Source organism: Caenorhabditis elegans, chromosome I, assembly GCF_000002985.6.
Source record: "Caenorhabditis elegans chromosome I".
Lineage (NCBI taxonomy): Eukaryota > Metazoa > Nematoda > Chromadorea > Rhabditida > Rhabditidae > Caenorhabditis > Caenorhabditis elegans.
The window spans coordinates 315,751-331,745 of NC_003279.8; the positions used below are offsets into that span (position 1 = coordinate 315,751).

Consider the following 15,995-nt stretch of genomic DNA (forward strand, 5'->3'; position numbering starts at 1 on the left):
GAACTCGGGGGATGTCCAATTGGGGGGATTACCAACTCGGGGGATTGGCCCCGCCCACAGAACCGTGGCTTGCAATACGCCCATTTCTGCAACTGCCGCACGGTTTTAAAACTGTATTTTTCTCAATAGAGCGAGAATTAACAAGAAAAAATAATTTTAAAACCGTGCGGCAGTTGCAGAAATGGGCGTATTGCAAGCCACGGTTCTGTGGGCGGGGCCAAACTCCCGAGTTGGTAATCCCCCCAATTGGACATCCCCCGAGTTCTTCGGGTCTCCTTTTTTTTAATTTTGAATTGAAAAATTGTCCGAAAAGTGCAAACGTAGAACATCAAAACCAGTGGAGGGGCGAAATTTGATAGATCGCAGGTTGCAAGAATGAGCATTCTACGAGTTTCGCGCCATTTCTGCGTAGCGCGCACAATATTGTGCAATAAATCTCGGTATTTGCGTACATGCATCATATCTTACGCGCAAATCATATTGGAAATTTCCCCGAAACACGGGGAGGCAAAGCTAACGTGGCTGAAGAAATTTCTACAGTAGTCCCATTTGGCTGACTGAATATTCAACGCGAATAAGTTTTGTACACTATTGCGTACTTTGCGTACGCGCATTTTATTTGACGACAATTCGTCAATATCAGCTCTGGCTAAAAGCGCTTTTCTCATTATTTAAGCGAATAAAAGTCGAAAAAAAATGTTTTGTGATAGAGAATAGTAATTTAAAAAATAAAAAAGTGCATATTTTATGTTTCTCATTATGTTTCCACTGATTTTCTGAGAAAAACCGAAAATTTCCTCTTTTTTCGATGAATTTCAGCTGAATAGTTTGTTTTTATCTAGTTTTTCTTCCGATTGACTGAATAACACATTTAATAACATCAATATAACGTTTAAAACATTCATTGTCTCGAAAACCAATATAAAACTCGTCAGAGAGGGATACTTAGTAGATATGCTGAACAAGGAAAAGAGAGAGAAGAACATTAACCGAATGGGGAGGGGGGAATAAGAAATCTGAACAGGAACGAAATATAAAGAACATTATTAGAAAGAACAAGCATGGCTTGATCTTCTTGGCAGTCGTCTCCTTATCCTATCACTTCTTCTCGGCGTCCTTCTGATCATGCTACCGAGCAACGTGGCACGATCGAAGAGTTTCACAACGGTTTGATACTTTCGCTCCACGAGGGGGCTCCCAATTCAGCGAGGGTCCTCTCACGAAGTTTAATTTTTTAAAATTAAAAAATAAGTAACACCTCAAGAATTCCATCGAAGTTGTGCTCCTTTGCAATAAGACGAAATTTTTTTTTACGGAATTGAACAGGATCATTGAGGTACGGCATGAAAACGGCTTCCTCGTTGAACGATGTTGAAGCTCCTTCACCATTGCACCTGAAAATCAACTTCTAAATTTTCCAATTTAAAGAAAATCCACATACTTATCCTCGGAAACGAATCCAATATTCTGGTTGCTGAGTGGAATTGCTTCAAAGATTTTGATCAGATTTTTTTTTGAAATTTTCGATCACACATCTTGTATCCACCAAATCGCCGAGTGCTTCATGAACTTCAGACTCGTGCTTTCCAACCTCTTCCATGAGCTTCACTTCTTCTGCTTGGAACTTTTGATTGCCTTCGGACCGATCTGACTTGTAGTTTCTTCTTAAATAGTGGCTGATTGAGCAGTCGACCTTGCAGTCCTACCTTCTTTGGCTTCTTCTGCGGCACTTGAGCCCTTGTAAGAGCACTTATTGCTGCTTAACCTTCCTTATTAATACTTCGAACAGCTTCTTCTTGTTCGCATCTATTTCGAATTTTGTCTTGAAATCTTCCAATGCAGCGACAACGTAATATCTGGAAATTATAAAAACATTAAGAGAAAATATTTTGAAAAAAAATCGAAAATTGCACTGAATTCCTAAATTTTTTATTAAAATCGAAAAAAAAAAATGAAATACGTGAGATTGAGTTTCGAGACTTTTTTATTCAGAATCAGCATATATTTCTCCATATTTGAGTAGGTTTTCAGAAATATTGTACCATAATTTTTGGAAAAATGTAATTTTTAATTCGAAATTGCACTGAATTTCTCGAATTTTTCACTAAAATCGAGAAAATAAATATGAAATACGCGAGATTGAGGTTCAAGACTTTTTAATTCGGAATCAGCATATATTTTTCCATATTTGAGTAGATTTTCAGAAATATTGTACCATAATTTTTCGAGATATTTTGAATAATAACTTACTTTTCGACGTTTTTTGCCTTTGTCCGGTTTAATCCATCGAATTTCGAAGCGGTTTGCGTAGATTAGCTGAAAACATTATGCTTATTCCACGTAGTAACAAGAAAAAACAAGAAAAAATAAGAAAAAACGAAGAAAAATAAGCATATAAGTCAAATTAAAAATGTTTATTCGATCAAAATTCTTAACCATAGGAGGCGGTGGCTAGCCGGCGCACTCTCGCGGCCACGTTAGCTTTGCCTCCCCGTGGAAAGGAGCCATGATATTACGGAAACACTATTTGAATTCTGAGAACGCGAAATATCTCGTAGCGAAAACTACAGTAACCCTTTAAATGACTACTGTAGCGCTGGTGTCGATTTACGGGTTCGATTTTTAAAATTATTTTTTTTGTTTTTTGTGTGCGTCATCGATTACTAAATTATAAATTATTTCCGTAAATCGACATACAATCGCTACAGTATTCATTTAAAGAATTACTGTAGTTTTCGCTACGAGATATTTTGCGCGTCACTCCTTCAGGCACCACATCTTACACTCAAAATCGAGGTGAATTTCTGTGTATTTGACAGCAAAAATGTCGTGAAAAACAATTAAATAAGGCAATTTGAAGAGGAAAAAACTGGGGCAGATGTGAGATAAGAAGAAGAAGAAGCGGGGCTTCGACAACCGTAAACTAATCAGAGATGGAAAGTGAGAAATTTGAAATTTAAGACAAAAAAGTTAACAACGGGGGATTTTTTTTAGAGAGAAAGAGCGAGTAATCGGGCAGCAGCAGAGAAAAAAAAAGATAATAAACAATTGAAAAAATATAAATATCGGGGAAATTATTGCTGAATAGACTGCAAATAGGTGACAATCTCGGGCGGTACAGAACGAAGTGTCTCTGGACAATTTCCGGGTCCACGGACAAGAACGGCCTGCGCAAAGTAGGCCTTGTGGTTGGCGATGTTGGCGGCGACGGGCGGTTGCTTGGGAGCGTAACTCAGACGACAGAATGGGTTCACAAATTCTCCCTCGGCGTTGTACATTGAAGCTTGCTCTTCTTCTGGTGATAGGACGGCTCGATCGGAGGCTGAAGCAGCTTCCAGCAGCATTGCCACCTCGTATGACAGAATTCCGTATTGACCACTGCAAAAAAAATTTATATGAGAAATTGAATTTAAAATGATTTTATTTGTAATTTTGTTTTTGTTAATTGTCGTTAATTGTTTTTTTTTTGAGAAAAAACCGAAAAAAAAATTAAAATCTTCATTTTTGATTTAATTTTTTTGTTGAAAAATCGGCAGTTTTCGATTTTGTTTTTTTGAAAAAATAGGGAAAAGTCGGTAATTGTCGATTTTTCAAAAAACTGAAAATTCCAGATTTTGTCAGGAAAAAAAACGAAGAAATCGACAAAATTTCAATTTTATTTTTTTAAATTTGTGTTTTTCAAATTTTTTTTTGATATGTGATTTTTAACTTTTCTCTGGAAAAAAACCGAAAATTTGCAATTTTTCAATTTTTTCCAAAAAAATCTTTAAAAAATAGAAAATTTTCGTTTTTTTTTCTGAAATATTTAAAAATTGTAACTTTCTATTTTTTTTAAACCCGTATTAAAGTTTAAAAAAAAAATCGGAGAAAAAAAAACTGAATCGAAAATATGTGATTTTCAATTTCCTTTGAAAAAAATATAAAAAATCGAAAATTTTCGTTTTTCGATATTTTTTCTGGAAAAAAGCCTAAATTTTCATTACTAACACAAGCTGCTGCGTGACATCGGCTAGCAAATTGCCCATTCCAATGGCAATAATCCGTTTCTCAGGCCCCGTTGTCGTTTGTTTCAGACCTGGCAAATCAATGCATACGACCTTCTCGATGAGCATTCCGAACATGCCAGTCTGAATATTCTCACACGATTGAACAAGATCCTGTGCACTCCGGGCGATCGTAAATCGACACAAGAACACGATGAATAGCTTCATAAACTTGGGTGTCTTCGACGATTGAACTCTTCGAAACATTGTATTGAGCACAAATGTCATCGCGGAACCCTCGAAGTGCTCAATCGACGGAAGAATCGTCGCCGCCAACTGGAAACCGTATTGATCCAAGGTTTTCGAGCCCAAAAGCCGCGCCAAATGGCTCAAGATCAACCCAGAATTCTCCGAGACGACTCGCTGAGCATTCACGGAAAGGATCACTTCGAGAACCGAAAGTGCCGCTGGAACATTCGCTGATCTCGCCCAAAGACGTTCGGATAGCAGAAACGGAAGGAACGGTGAGAATTGATCGATCGATGAGTTTCTAGCGATACATGAGGAGACGAGAACTCCCGTGATTTGGAGAGCATATGGGATGAGATCTTCCAAATCCTCGCGGAAGATCACTTCGATCAGTGGAAGGAGTTGAGCATCCAGTGAGGCGCCGATTGTTCGGGTCTGGAACAGGAAATTCGTTAAAAAATATAAAATGTTCTTAAAATTGCTATCACTTTTTTTTTGAATAAGAAAAAAAATCACAAAAAGGAAAACACGAAAAAGCAGACAAATGTTTCGATTTTGCAATTTTTAATTTTTTTTTTTCAGAAAAAAATTATCGATTTCTTCTTTAAAAAAAGAAGATTCTTTTCGATTTTTTCGGAAAAAAACATCGAAAAATTGAAAAACAAAAAGTTTTGATTTTTTTTTCAGTGAAAATCGTTCAATTTTTCGGGGTTTGTTTCGACAAAAATAATTAAAAACTAAAATTTTTCAGTTTTTAGGTTTCTTATCAGAAAAATTGAATTTTTTCGATTTTCCGAAAAATTAAAAAAAGGTATATTTTTTGAAAACACGAAAACGGAAAAGTGTTGGTTTTTTGTAAATTTTTGCGTTTTCCAGCAAAATTGCCAATTTTTCCGAAAATTTTCAGATCGAAAGTTAAATTATCGATGTCTATTCCAATTTCCGAGTTTCAGCGAATTTTTTTTTGCAGAAAAATTTCAGAAAATTTGACAAGTTATGTTCCAATTTATGAAAAAAAATTTGAGACCAAAGTGCGGCACGGAAAAATGGGCGGAGTTTAGAGTGGTATTTTTCTCTCAAACTACTCCTTACCTTGGTGATCAACACACAAATCGTCTCAAACAAAAAGTGCGTGTGCACCGAATCCGCCGGATTTTTCGTCGCCGACTCGACCAACTGTGCGAGCTTGACCGCAATCGCGTCCGCATGCCGAATCGTGTCGTCATCGAGAATCACAATGATCCTCAAAATCGCCTTGATCAGATACGGCGAGTTTTGCGCTTTGGCATCCTTGTCGAACGCGGTGACAAGGTTCTGAAGGATCGAGGAGACTGGAAGATTTTGAGCCGAGAAGATTTTGTTGGAATCAGCGAGAAGGATCTTTTCAATAGCGTAAGCTGCGTACTTGTGCAGAATCGGAGTATTCGAGCTGAGAAGAGCGTCCGCCGACTTGATCGCAGTCATAAGGTGCTCTGGAGCCAGCTGTTTCCTGAAAGTGACCGCAAACTTCAGTGCATCAGCTTTAAGGATCGGAGTTTGATTGACATCGGCGTTGAGATGTGTGGCCACTTGTGTGATGAAGAAGTCGTTGATGTCCACCAGCGGGTTCGTCGCCGTTACTCCACTCTTAGCAGTCTCCGTCTTCACCGCGATCGCCGTGATCAGCGAGTAGACAATGTCGATCTTGATCCAATCACCACTTCCCAGCAGGTTCTGCACGATCTCCCCCAGACATGGAAGCATTTGCGCCTCGAATCTTCGGCAGAGACCTCGCGCAAGATCGATGGCTCCACGGCGTCGAGTTCCTACATCGGTACCCTCGATGTCTCGCTTCATATAATCCAGTGGCTCATCCTCGAACAGTTCCATATCCTGTTGACGAAGCAGAAGGTTCTGAACGCACACGTTCTCGGCGAGAGTCTTCAGAACGCCTTCACCAGTGAAGTGTCCCTCGTAGTACTGTCGCTGGCTGACCATCGACAGAAATTCCAGCGCGGCGCACACCATCGTATCGTATCGAGTGTCGGGGCCGGTAGACTTGAGCAGATTCCAGACGGCAAGGATGATGTCGGGCACGAACTCGGAGATCTCCTCCTCGTAGCGTTGCGAGTAGAGCGTGAAGATCTCACAGATCTCGTGCTTAAGCTCGTCCAGAGTTGTAGGTTCTCCCGAGTTGGAGGTCTGCGTCGGCGCGTCGATTTGCACGAGATGCAAGAAGTGTGGCATCCAGTCCTTGAGATGATCCTCGAAGTATTCCGGAATCTCCTGTGAGCACAGAGAATGGTAGACTTTTGCAATGAGAAGTAAGACTCGGAGCCATTGGGCGATCTCGTCGGCTCCGAGTTGATCCTTCCGCTGTCCCACCTCCATCATGTTCCGTAGCAACAGAGTTAGAGGCTCTTGGGTCTGAAAAATCGGTTCTTTTTATTTGTAACTGAAAAATCTGGGGAGAAAACAGTTTTTCGGTCCAAATTCGAGACTGACATTCAGATTTCTTCAATTTTTTGGCTCAAAAATTTTGAAAATTTGTCCATTTTTATAGGAAAATTATCAATTTTCGCCAAAAATTCCTCATTTTTGCTTTAGTTAAAATTTTTGACTAAAAAATCATAAAATGTTGAATTTTTCACGATTTTTCGGAAAACAAGGCCAGCTTTAGCTAGCTTAAATGTCTAATTTTGGTCATTTTTTAGGGTCAAAGCGGACAAAAATTCAACTTCCGACGGCTGCGACGTAAAAAAGTGGCCAAAATTGGGGATTTTAGCTGAAATTAGCCAAATTTTGAGCCAAAACGCAACTCACGCTCAGTAGACACTTCTTCAGCTCTTTCCAAAGCTCTGCTGACTTGGATTCGAATCGGAATTTGCGGAAAATCTGCTCCATCGACGCCAGCGAGGCCACCAGGTGATTGAGATCCGCTCCGTTCAGGAATTTCGACAAATATGGAACCAAATCTGGCCATTTTTCGGGAAAATCTCTCTGAGCGATGAGATACAGAGCATTGGACAGGATTTCCTGAACATTTGATTTTGTATTGAACATCGCTTCGAGAAGCATGCTTCTGAACTGCTCCTCGTCTTCCTGGCCCATTTCTACCTCTGGTGCCGGGCCCTGAAACAATTTAAATATAAAATTCACGCATTTATTCAAATTTTCCAACCCAATTTCTCTTCACAAAATTTTTCAAAGCGACAGCCGCGGCGATTCGGATCTGCGGAGCAATTTGTTGCTGTTCGTTGACCACCAGTTGAAGAATTTGAATGATATAGCCTGGATTTGATTGCAGCGAGCGGAGCGCTTCTTCTCCACGCTTGCGAATCGCAGCATCCGGCTCCAGAGTCTGCTGGAGAGCTGCTCCGATTTGCTCCATCTGAAAATAGGGAAAAATAGCTGTTTTGGGGGTGAAATAGGGAAGAATTAGGTGAAAGGACAAAGATAGTTTAGCTTAAAACTTGAAATCTAAAATTTCCGGTCAAAATATTAAAGTTTTACGCAATTTTTCGCAGGCCCGCGGGGAATAAACTCGCAAAAATTCGCAAAAATAAAAAAAAAATTTCAAAAGTGTGAAGTGTTTGCGTACAGCGCACCCGACCCGACGCGCAAATTTTTTTCATTATGTTCTCTGTTTTCACTGATTTTTACTGATTTTTCCTAGTTTTCCCTTGATTTTCTTCAAATTTTCCACTTTTTCAGCAAAACGTGCATAAAAAAATAAATTAAAACATTTCAATTTTCAAAACTTTGCAAAATAAAGGCGTCGTTGCGTACAATGCGCACGACTTGACGCGCAAACTTCCCAATTTTTATTCTTAAATTTTCCTGGATACCCCTGGTTTTTTCTCTGTTTCCCCCCTAATTTTTCGCATTTTCAGCAAACATGGGTGTTGATAAAAAGCAAAAGCAACGAAAAACCAATCCATTCGAGCTAAAATTCAACAAATCCAAGCATGACGTGAGTTTTTCAGAGTTTTGAAGAAAAAATCGATTTTCTCGCAGATTCTCGGCCGGAAAAAGGGCGCACAAGTTGGAGCACCGACTGCGTCACGAAAACGAGCTCACGAGCAACGTGAACAGACGCTAGGCGTAGAATATGACCGGAAAAATAAGATTAGCAAAATTGTCGACAAACGGCTCGGCGAAAAGGACGGAAAAAGCGAGGAGGAGAAGGGCGCGATGAGATTCACAGAGGAAAGAGTCAAAAATTATAAAAGAGCATCGAAATTCAACTTGACAGATGATGGAGATGAGGAGGAAGAAGGTTTATTCCGAAATAAATTGAGAAAAATTTTAATAAAGTAAATTTCAGTACTTACTCACAAGGGAAAAGCGCTCTCGGACATTGAAAAATACGACAAATCGATGATTTCCGACTCGGATGACGATGAAGAGCCGGGAAATTTGGGCTCAAATATGGTAAAAGTGGCTCATTTCGGTGGTGGAGAGAAGACCGCCGAGGAGCACGTCCGCGAAAAAATCAGCCGAGAGGATATGATTTCGAATTTGATTGCGAAAACGAAGCTGGCGCGTCACGAGAAGCAACAGCAGAAGGATGAGCTCGAGCTGATGACAGAGTCGTTGGATTCCAAGTATCAGGCTTTGATGGGCAAAATGAAGGCTTCATTTAGGCCGACCGGGCGCCAGCCGCTGGAAAAAGATGATTACGACAAATTGGTACGGGAAACATCCCGGTTTTCTCCAAATTTTTAAGATAAAAGATAATTATAAATTTAGAGTGAAAATCGATTTTTTTCACAATTTTTTAGTGGAAAACCTAAAACCCAAAAAACTTGATCTGAAAATGCTAATTTTTAACCATTTTTGCTATGGAAATTGGAAATTTTCATTAATTTTGCTGTAAAAGTTGAAGAAATCCAAGTTTTAGCTTTGTAATCAGAGAAAACACTGTAAAATTATTTCGGAATTTGTGCAATTTGAAGTGAAAAATAAAACATTTAACTTCTTATCGCGAAAGAAATTGAGCTGAACTGAGAATTTTTTTGACGAAAAATCATTAAAAAGTCAATTTTTTTGACAAAAATTCGAGAAAAGTCGGTTTTTCTTTTGACAAAAATGACGAAAAAGGCAATTTTTAATTTAAAAAAATAAATTTTTCGCCGAAAAATAACTTTAAAAAAGTCGTTTTTTTACAAAATAAAACAATTTAAAATAACTATTTTTCGACAAAAAAATTAAGAAAAAGCCAATTTTTTTGTTTAAAAAATGATAGAAAAAGGCTTTTTTTTTGTTTCTTCGCCTAAAAAATCAAGAAAAATAGGTTTTATTCCATTTTTTATCCAAAAATTATTATTTTTCCAGACAATCACCTTGAAAACCGAAGCCGACGCTCGTGCCACCCCAGCAGATCGTAAGCTATCCGAAGAAGAAGAAGCTCTGAAAGAAAAAGAACGTCTGGAAACTCTCGAGGCCGCCCGTATCTCGAAAAATAATGCATTTTTCAACGCAAAATCTCATTTATCAGCCGATGCCGACGTTGATATCGATGCTGGATCGAAGGCCGACGCCAGAAAAGTTCAGGCGAAAAATTCGAGATTTGAGGTCAAATTTGACGATGAAGGTGGCCTGATCGATGAGGATACGGTGGAAAAATCCAGGATTTTAAAGAAAAATCTGGATGGTTCTGATGAATCTGACGATGACGAGGATCTAGAAGATGAGGAAGAGGATCTGGATGATCTACTGGAAGATGAGGATGAGCTGGAAGAAGATTCCGATGATGAGGAAGCTCAGGAAGCCCAAAAAGTCGTCAAAAAAGCGAAAAAATCTGCTCCAGAACCCGCTGAAACTCTGCCATTCGTATTCGAAATGCCGAAAAACTATAAAAAATTCTGTGCTCTTCTGGAAAAACACTCGGAATCGATGGATTTAGTGCTGGAACGACTCGTGAAATGTCATCATCCGAGCCTTAAAGAAGGAAATAAGAAGCGTCTGAATAAGCTTTTCCTCTTGTGTTTAAGATGGTTTGATGATATGTCGAAGGAGGAATTGACAGCGGAAAGTGTGAAGGAAATGAATTTAGCGCAGGAAACTATGCATGCGTTGATGAAGGTAGCGATTGGATGGAAAAGCTGAAAAATTACCGCACTTTTTAATCTGAAAATTGAAAAAATTCGAGAATTTTTGACCTAAAATTTTGAAAAATTCCCGATTTTTATACCCCAAAAATTGCAAAAAAGTCCCGATTTTTTACCAAAAAATGTTTTAAAATCCCCGAATTTTTTACCTAAAAATTGCAAAAAAGTTTCGATATTTAGACCCAAAAATTGCAAAAAAGTCCCGATATTTTTACCAAAAAATGTTTTATAATCCCCGAATTTTTGACCTAAAAATTGCAAAAAAGTCTCGATTTTTAGACCCAAAAATTGCAAAAAAGTCCCGAATTTTTTACCAAAAAATGTTTTAAAATCCCCGAATTTTTGACCTAAAAATTGCAAAAAAGCCGGTTTTTTTACAAAAAAATGTTTTAAAATCCCCGAATTTTTGACCGAAAAATTGCAAAAAAGTCTCGATTTTTAGACCCAAAAATTGCAAAAAAGTCCCGAATTTTTTACCAAAAAATGTTTTAAAATCCCCGAATTTTTTGACCTAAAAATTGCAATAAATTCCAAAAACTTTGGCCAAAAAATTAAAAAAAATACCCGAATGTTTGACCCAAAAATTGCAAAAAAGCCCCGATTTTTTGAGAAAAATCATGTGAAATTAAAACCTTTTTTTTTTGAAAATCAGTCTCGAAAAAAAAAAGAAAAACCAGGAAAATCATGAAAATTTAAGAAAAAAATCATTAAAAATAGGAAACGATCATGGAAATATTTTTAAAGAAACATTATATAAAAAATCATTAAAATTTCAGAAAAAAAATATGGAAAATCCTGAAAATAAAGAAAATAATATTAAAAATTCAGATTAAAAAACGCAAAAAATTCAACAATTGAAAAAAATTTCAAATTGTTTTTTGCAGTTCGACATTCAATACGGAGTCCGATGTGTGCGTGCTCTAATCCGTCAACACTGGAAAGGCCGCCAGGATAAACAGAAGAGTAGCCCAGTGTCATTTGGATTAATCTCTGCAATTCGTCTTGTTTCCGGCCTCTTCCCAGTTGCCGATTCCTGGCATCCTGTAGTGGTTCCGGCTCTTTTTTTGGCAACTGAAGCACTTTGCTCGGCGAAATGTGCCAATTTGAATGCGTTGGCTAAACAAATTCAATTGGCTAATGCTATTGTTGAATATGTGTCTGAATCCAAGAGGTAATACTTGGAAACGAACATTTAAATAGGCAAATTTTGAAAAAAATACTGAAAGCTTTGATATAAAATAGGAAAAGTAACGAAAAAAAAAGCCAAAACCACCAAAAATATTATTTTCAAAAGCTAACTCAAAAAATTTAAAATTCAGAATTGTCGCTTAAAAAAATCTATTTTTTTCGATATCGAAAAAAGATTACTATAAAAATTCAAAAAAGCAATTTTTTAAAATATAACTTGATTTTTTTTTCTGAAGTTCATTTTTTAACAAATAATTGCATTAATTTTCCATTTTAATGTTAAAAAAAAGCGAATTTTTCAAAAATTGATATAAATTTTGTTTTGGCAATTTTTAGATCAGAAAACATTGAAAAAATACAAAAATCCCGTTTTTTTTTAAATTAATTTTTTAGAAAAAATTGCAATTTTTCAAAAATCTTCCGGTCATTTCTCTATTTTTAAAAAATCTCTCGTCTCTTTTAAAAAAATTTAAAAAACCGAATTATCGAAGCGTATCAAAATTTTGAAATTAAAAAAAAAACCGAACTCCATTTTTACGAAAAATCCGAAAGTTGAAAATTGTTTTCAATAAAATAAATTTCAGATACGTCCCCGAGCTGGTCGCATTTGCTCGAAGTGCTCTTCTGCTTGCAGTTACAGAGAAAAGTGAGAAATTCGCGACAAATGGATTCCCGATTTCCAAGCCACACACGGAAATGTTATGCTTTGAGGAGAAGGTAAATTTATAAAATTTGTTTTTTTGAGCAAAAAATTGGTTTTTTTTTTTGGTTTTCTCTTTAAAAAAATTTGCTTAAAAACGCTCAATATTTAAAAAAAAAACTGGCAAAATCGAATTTTATAATATAAATTAAAAATTTTGTTCAAATAAAAATGATTTTTTTTTGAAAATTTAGTTTTGAAAAATTTAAAATTAAATTTTAAATTTTCACAAAATTGCCAATGATAAAATGTTCACTTTTTCTTGTATAAAACTGCTTGAAATTTTTTAAAAGCAATTTTCCGAAAAATAATTTTTTAATAGATTTCTGAAAAACCGAAAAACCACCGATTGAAAAACGAAAATCAAGTTTTTTTCCGAATTTTCTATTTTTAACAAATTAAATATCAATTTTGCACATACAAAACGGTTAAAAAAAAACAAAAAAAATTGCCGAGAGCCAAAAAAATTTAAGTTTCAGCGATTTTGAAATTTTTTTTTTAGGAAACACGGTCTCCTCGGGTGGAAACGAAGGGGGAGGGAGATTGCTTGCGCGTTTCACCGATGCGCCTTTCGCGTGCTGGCGCACTTCTGAATATTGAATTATTTTTGCGGAAAAAATTCATTTCTTCTATGAAATTTTCTTGAGAAAGCAAAGGAAAGATGATGAAATGAATTTTTAAAATAGTTTTCTCAGTTAAAAAGAGAATACCTTGCTGCAAAAGGTTAAATTTATTGAAAAATTGAGAAAATAAGAAGTTTATCTTTGTTTTCACTACATAAAGTGGGGAAATCTCAAAAAAATTTGAAGACAATTAAGAAATATAATTAAATATATAGCCTGAAAGTCAAATAAGAAATGAAGGTTTGGTCACAAACAATTTTATTTTTGAATTGAAGTTTTGAGAAATGATCATGTGCCAGAATCACTAAATCTGAGACATTCAGCCCAATTTCTTTAATTTTCTGTGATTTTATCATGGAAGTGTGGCTTTTTCTGTGATCTTGCCAGTTTTAACAAGTTGAAATTGGAAAATCGTGAAGTGGGAAACTAGCAGTGAAGCTTCCAAAAATTTCAAGCCTTACTGAAAGGAAAGTATTGGAAACTAAAAACGAAAGCTTAAGAAGATACCGTTTTTATATATTTGAGTTTTGAAAAGCCTTAATAGGTTTTAAATACAGTTTTCTCAAGAATTCAAACTTGTAACGATTAAGTTGAGGCACAGAATAAGATGGTAATACTAAGTTATGTTGAAAAAAGCCAAGAAAGACTGAAAACATTGCTTTCAATCTGATTTTTTGTAAGTAATGTAATGTTGAAACATTATTCTTCATAGTTCAGCACTTTGTATGGCTTATTTGAGCCCAAACGTACAGTAGTATGTGGCAAGAAATAAAATATTGTGCCAACAAAATTGGAGCCGAAAAACCCATGATAAAATGTTTAATACGTGTATTGCTCTAATAAAATACCAAATATTAATTAGATTCACTGTCTCGACTCTTTTTAATTCAGATTAATAACTTTTAGCTCCTCTTTTTAACGAAAAATTATAACTGGATTTCACAAAAAGAGTTCGATCTGAGTTCTTTCAACAGGTACATAGACGAATTATATCTTAAAATGACGAGAAAAGTTTGCTCTATAAACGTTATCATTGCAGGTTATGAGAAAAACAAATAAAAATTTAATTTTAAAAAATCCGAAAATTCAGTTGTTATTTTCAAACAGTTCGTTATGCATTTCCACCGAACGGTTTCCGATAATTTTTGTTTCTCCACTTTCGGTTCAGTCTACTTTATAATTGTTATCATTTTGAAATAGAAAAATCGACGAAAAACTAATAAAAATCGAGGGAAATCACTCTTCAACGGTGAAATCTCGGTGGACGCAATGAAGCTGCAGCATTTCAAAAAAATTTTAGAAGCAATTTTGGTCATTTCAGCTTCAAAAAGCTTTAAAACTTAAAAAAATTAAAATTCATTTCAAAAAATTTGAAATTAGTCATTTAAAATATAAAAATTAGAAAAATTCTAATTTTCAGCGAATTTTCAAATTTATTTTTATTTCAGAAAAATTCAAATTTTGGCTTTCAAAAAAGCTTACAAAATATTAATTTTTAAAAAATCTAACTTTCCCAATTTTTCAGTACACTGGCCCCGCACTCCAGCCAATCTCCCTGACCACAATCTTCAACAATTCCCCATCCGATCCATCTCTAAAGCTTCACGTTCTTCGTGCTCTGCTCTCCCTCATCCAACATCTCCGTGTAATCTACTCCAACCAAAATGAGACCTATTCTATCGTTTTCAAGCCATTCCTCCGGATTTTGGAATCAATTCAAGCCAAAAATCTTCCAGCCGAGGTCCAGGAAGAGCTGGAGACTCTGTGCGCCTCAATGAAGGCTGAAATTGGAGCCAAGTGCCGTCTGGTGCACCTGTCGCTGGTGAAAACCGAAAAGAGCATGCTGAAAATGCTGGAACCCCGTTTCGAGTGGGATTTCGATCCGGAACGCCCACATCACGGACCCAAAGACGAGAAGAAGAAGCTGACGAAGAATCTGAGGAACGAAAGACGCGGAGCCATCAAGGAGCTCAGAAAGGATACGGCATTCTTGGCCAGGAAGCAATTGTCGAGTGTCAAGACGAAGGATCGTGCGAGAATTGCGGCCACGAAACGTGTCATGGGCGGTCTTATGCAGCAGCAGGGTGAATGGAATAAGGAGAAGCGTACGGCGGATGTTGAGAAGAAGAAGGACAAGAAATAATTTAAATTTTCCTATTTTTTGTTTGTTGAAAATGACTTTATTTGGCAAAAAAAACCCCTAAATTTCAGTTTTTCTCGATTTGTTGAAAAATAGTCAAAAAACTGATTTCTATGTTATTTTTGGTCAAAATTTGCCTTTTTCAAACATTTTTTTTGCCATTTTTCCTCCATTTTTTGTTATTTTTTTTTTTCGTTTTGTTATGAGATATGTTTCTGTTTTGTTGACATTTTTTATTATTGAAAATTAAACGAGTTTTCTGAATTTTTTTGTTCAATTTTTTTGAAATTTTCCGTTTCACATACGTTTGTCAATATCTCGATTAATTTTTGAAGTTTTCCAATTGACTCGCGCATTTTCTAAAAAGTTTTTAAACTTTACATTGAAAATACCCCTCTAACTCGAATATCTGATTTTATTGGAATTTTGAGTTTTTTTAGGTTAAAAAATTCTTGTGCTAAAATCATCCATTATAGTTCGTAAGTCAGCAAATTTTGGCTCAAACTTAGAGCGATTTCCAATTTATGGAGTTTTTTGTTCAGAATTCTCGAAATTTTCTCATTTCTGGAAATTTTGAGTCTACGAGTCACACAGTTGTTCCGTAATTAGCTTCACTTACATCTCCTCAACTCTGCAAACTCTCAAACTTTCGGGAAAGGGTCTCGCCACGAAATCACGGGTGGGCGGCAATTGCAGTTCGGCAAATTGCCGGTTTGCCGGAAATTTTCAATCCCGGCAAAATTCCGTTTGCCGGAAGTTTTTAAACGGGATCTTTTATAAGACGGAAACACTTAAAACTGCCATTTTTAATTTTTTGCCCGTTTTCTCTAAATATTTTCATAGAATTTACTGACTTTTTAGGATAGATGTTTTCATGGGATGTGCACATGTTGTTCCGGCAAATCGGTAATTGCCGAAAATTTGAAAAACGACAATTTGCCAAAAAAATCGTTTGCCGTTCACCCCTGTATTGTACCATTTTTGGCGAAAATGCGCGTAAATTAATATGCTTGCGTGTGT

General features: G+C 36.3%; 2 protein-coding genes and 1 pseudogene across 4 annotated transcripts; 1 reads left to right on the plus strand and 2 right to left on the minus strand.

The window, feature by feature from the left end:
* Positions 1-884: 884 nt before the first annotated feature.
* Positions 885-2,316, minus strand: Y48G1A.7 (annotated as a pseudogene). Its single transcript has 4 exons — positions 2,251-2,316; positions 1,707-1,856; positions 1,442-1,664; positions 885-1,394 (listed from the first exon to the last, which is right to left on the minus strand). Coding segments are annotated over exons 1-4 (949 nt in total).
* A 482-nt stretch (positions 2,317-2,798) lies between these two features.
* On the minus strand, positions 2,799-7,602 carry xpo-2 (the record flags this gene model as incomplete). 2 transcript variants are annotated; one of them, NM_058315.7, is made up of 5 exons in its annotated part: positions 2,799-3,378; positions 3,988-4,667; positions 5,325-6,638; positions 7,035-7,343; positions 7,393-7,602. In NM_058315.7, 5 exons carry the CDS (start codon positions 7,600-7,602, stop codon positions 3,075-3,077), a joined length of 2,817 nt encoding a protein of 938 aa, NP_490716.1. The 2 variants fall into 2 exon arrangements, with proteins under 2 accessions (NP_490716.1, NP_001293261.1); NM_001306332.3 differs by lacking the exons at positions 5,325-6,638; positions 7,035-7,343; positions 7,393-7,602 and having other exon boundaries at positions 3,075-3,378; positions 3,988-4,271.
* Positions 7,603-8,104: 502 nt separating this feature from the next.
* Positions 8,105-15,237, plus strand: nol-14 (Nucleolar protein 14). The gene is made up of 7 exons (NM_001364065.4): positions 8,105-8,184; positions 8,229-8,490; positions 8,539-8,903; positions 9,549-10,298; positions 11,209-11,495; positions 12,097-12,229; positions 14,361-15,237. The coding sequence occupies exons 1-7, from the start codon at positions 8,110-8,112 to the stop codon at positions 14,976-14,978; spliced, it is 2,490 nt and encodes an 829-aa protein (NP_001350972.1). The 5' UTR covers positions 8,105-8,109; the 3' UTR covers positions 14,979-15,237.
* The last annotated feature ends 758 nt before the right edge of the window (positions 15,238-15,995 follow it).

What these genes read in the sequence shown, in the direction of transcription:
- nol-14 (NM_001364065.4), top strand. Translation starts at nt 8,110, where the DNA reads ATGGGTGTTGATAAAAAGCAAAAGCAACGAAAAACCAATCCATTCGAG. An exon ending in AAGATGATTACGACAAATTG is followed by an intron (nt 8,904 to 9,548) that starts GTACGGGAAACA and finishes TTATTTTTCCAG; the next exon opens with ACAATCACCTTGAAAACCGA. An exon ending in CTATGCATGCGTTGATGAAG is followed by an intron (nt 10,299 to 11,208) that starts GTAGCGATTGGA and finishes TGTTTTTTGCAG; the next exon opens with TTCGACATTCAATACGGAGT.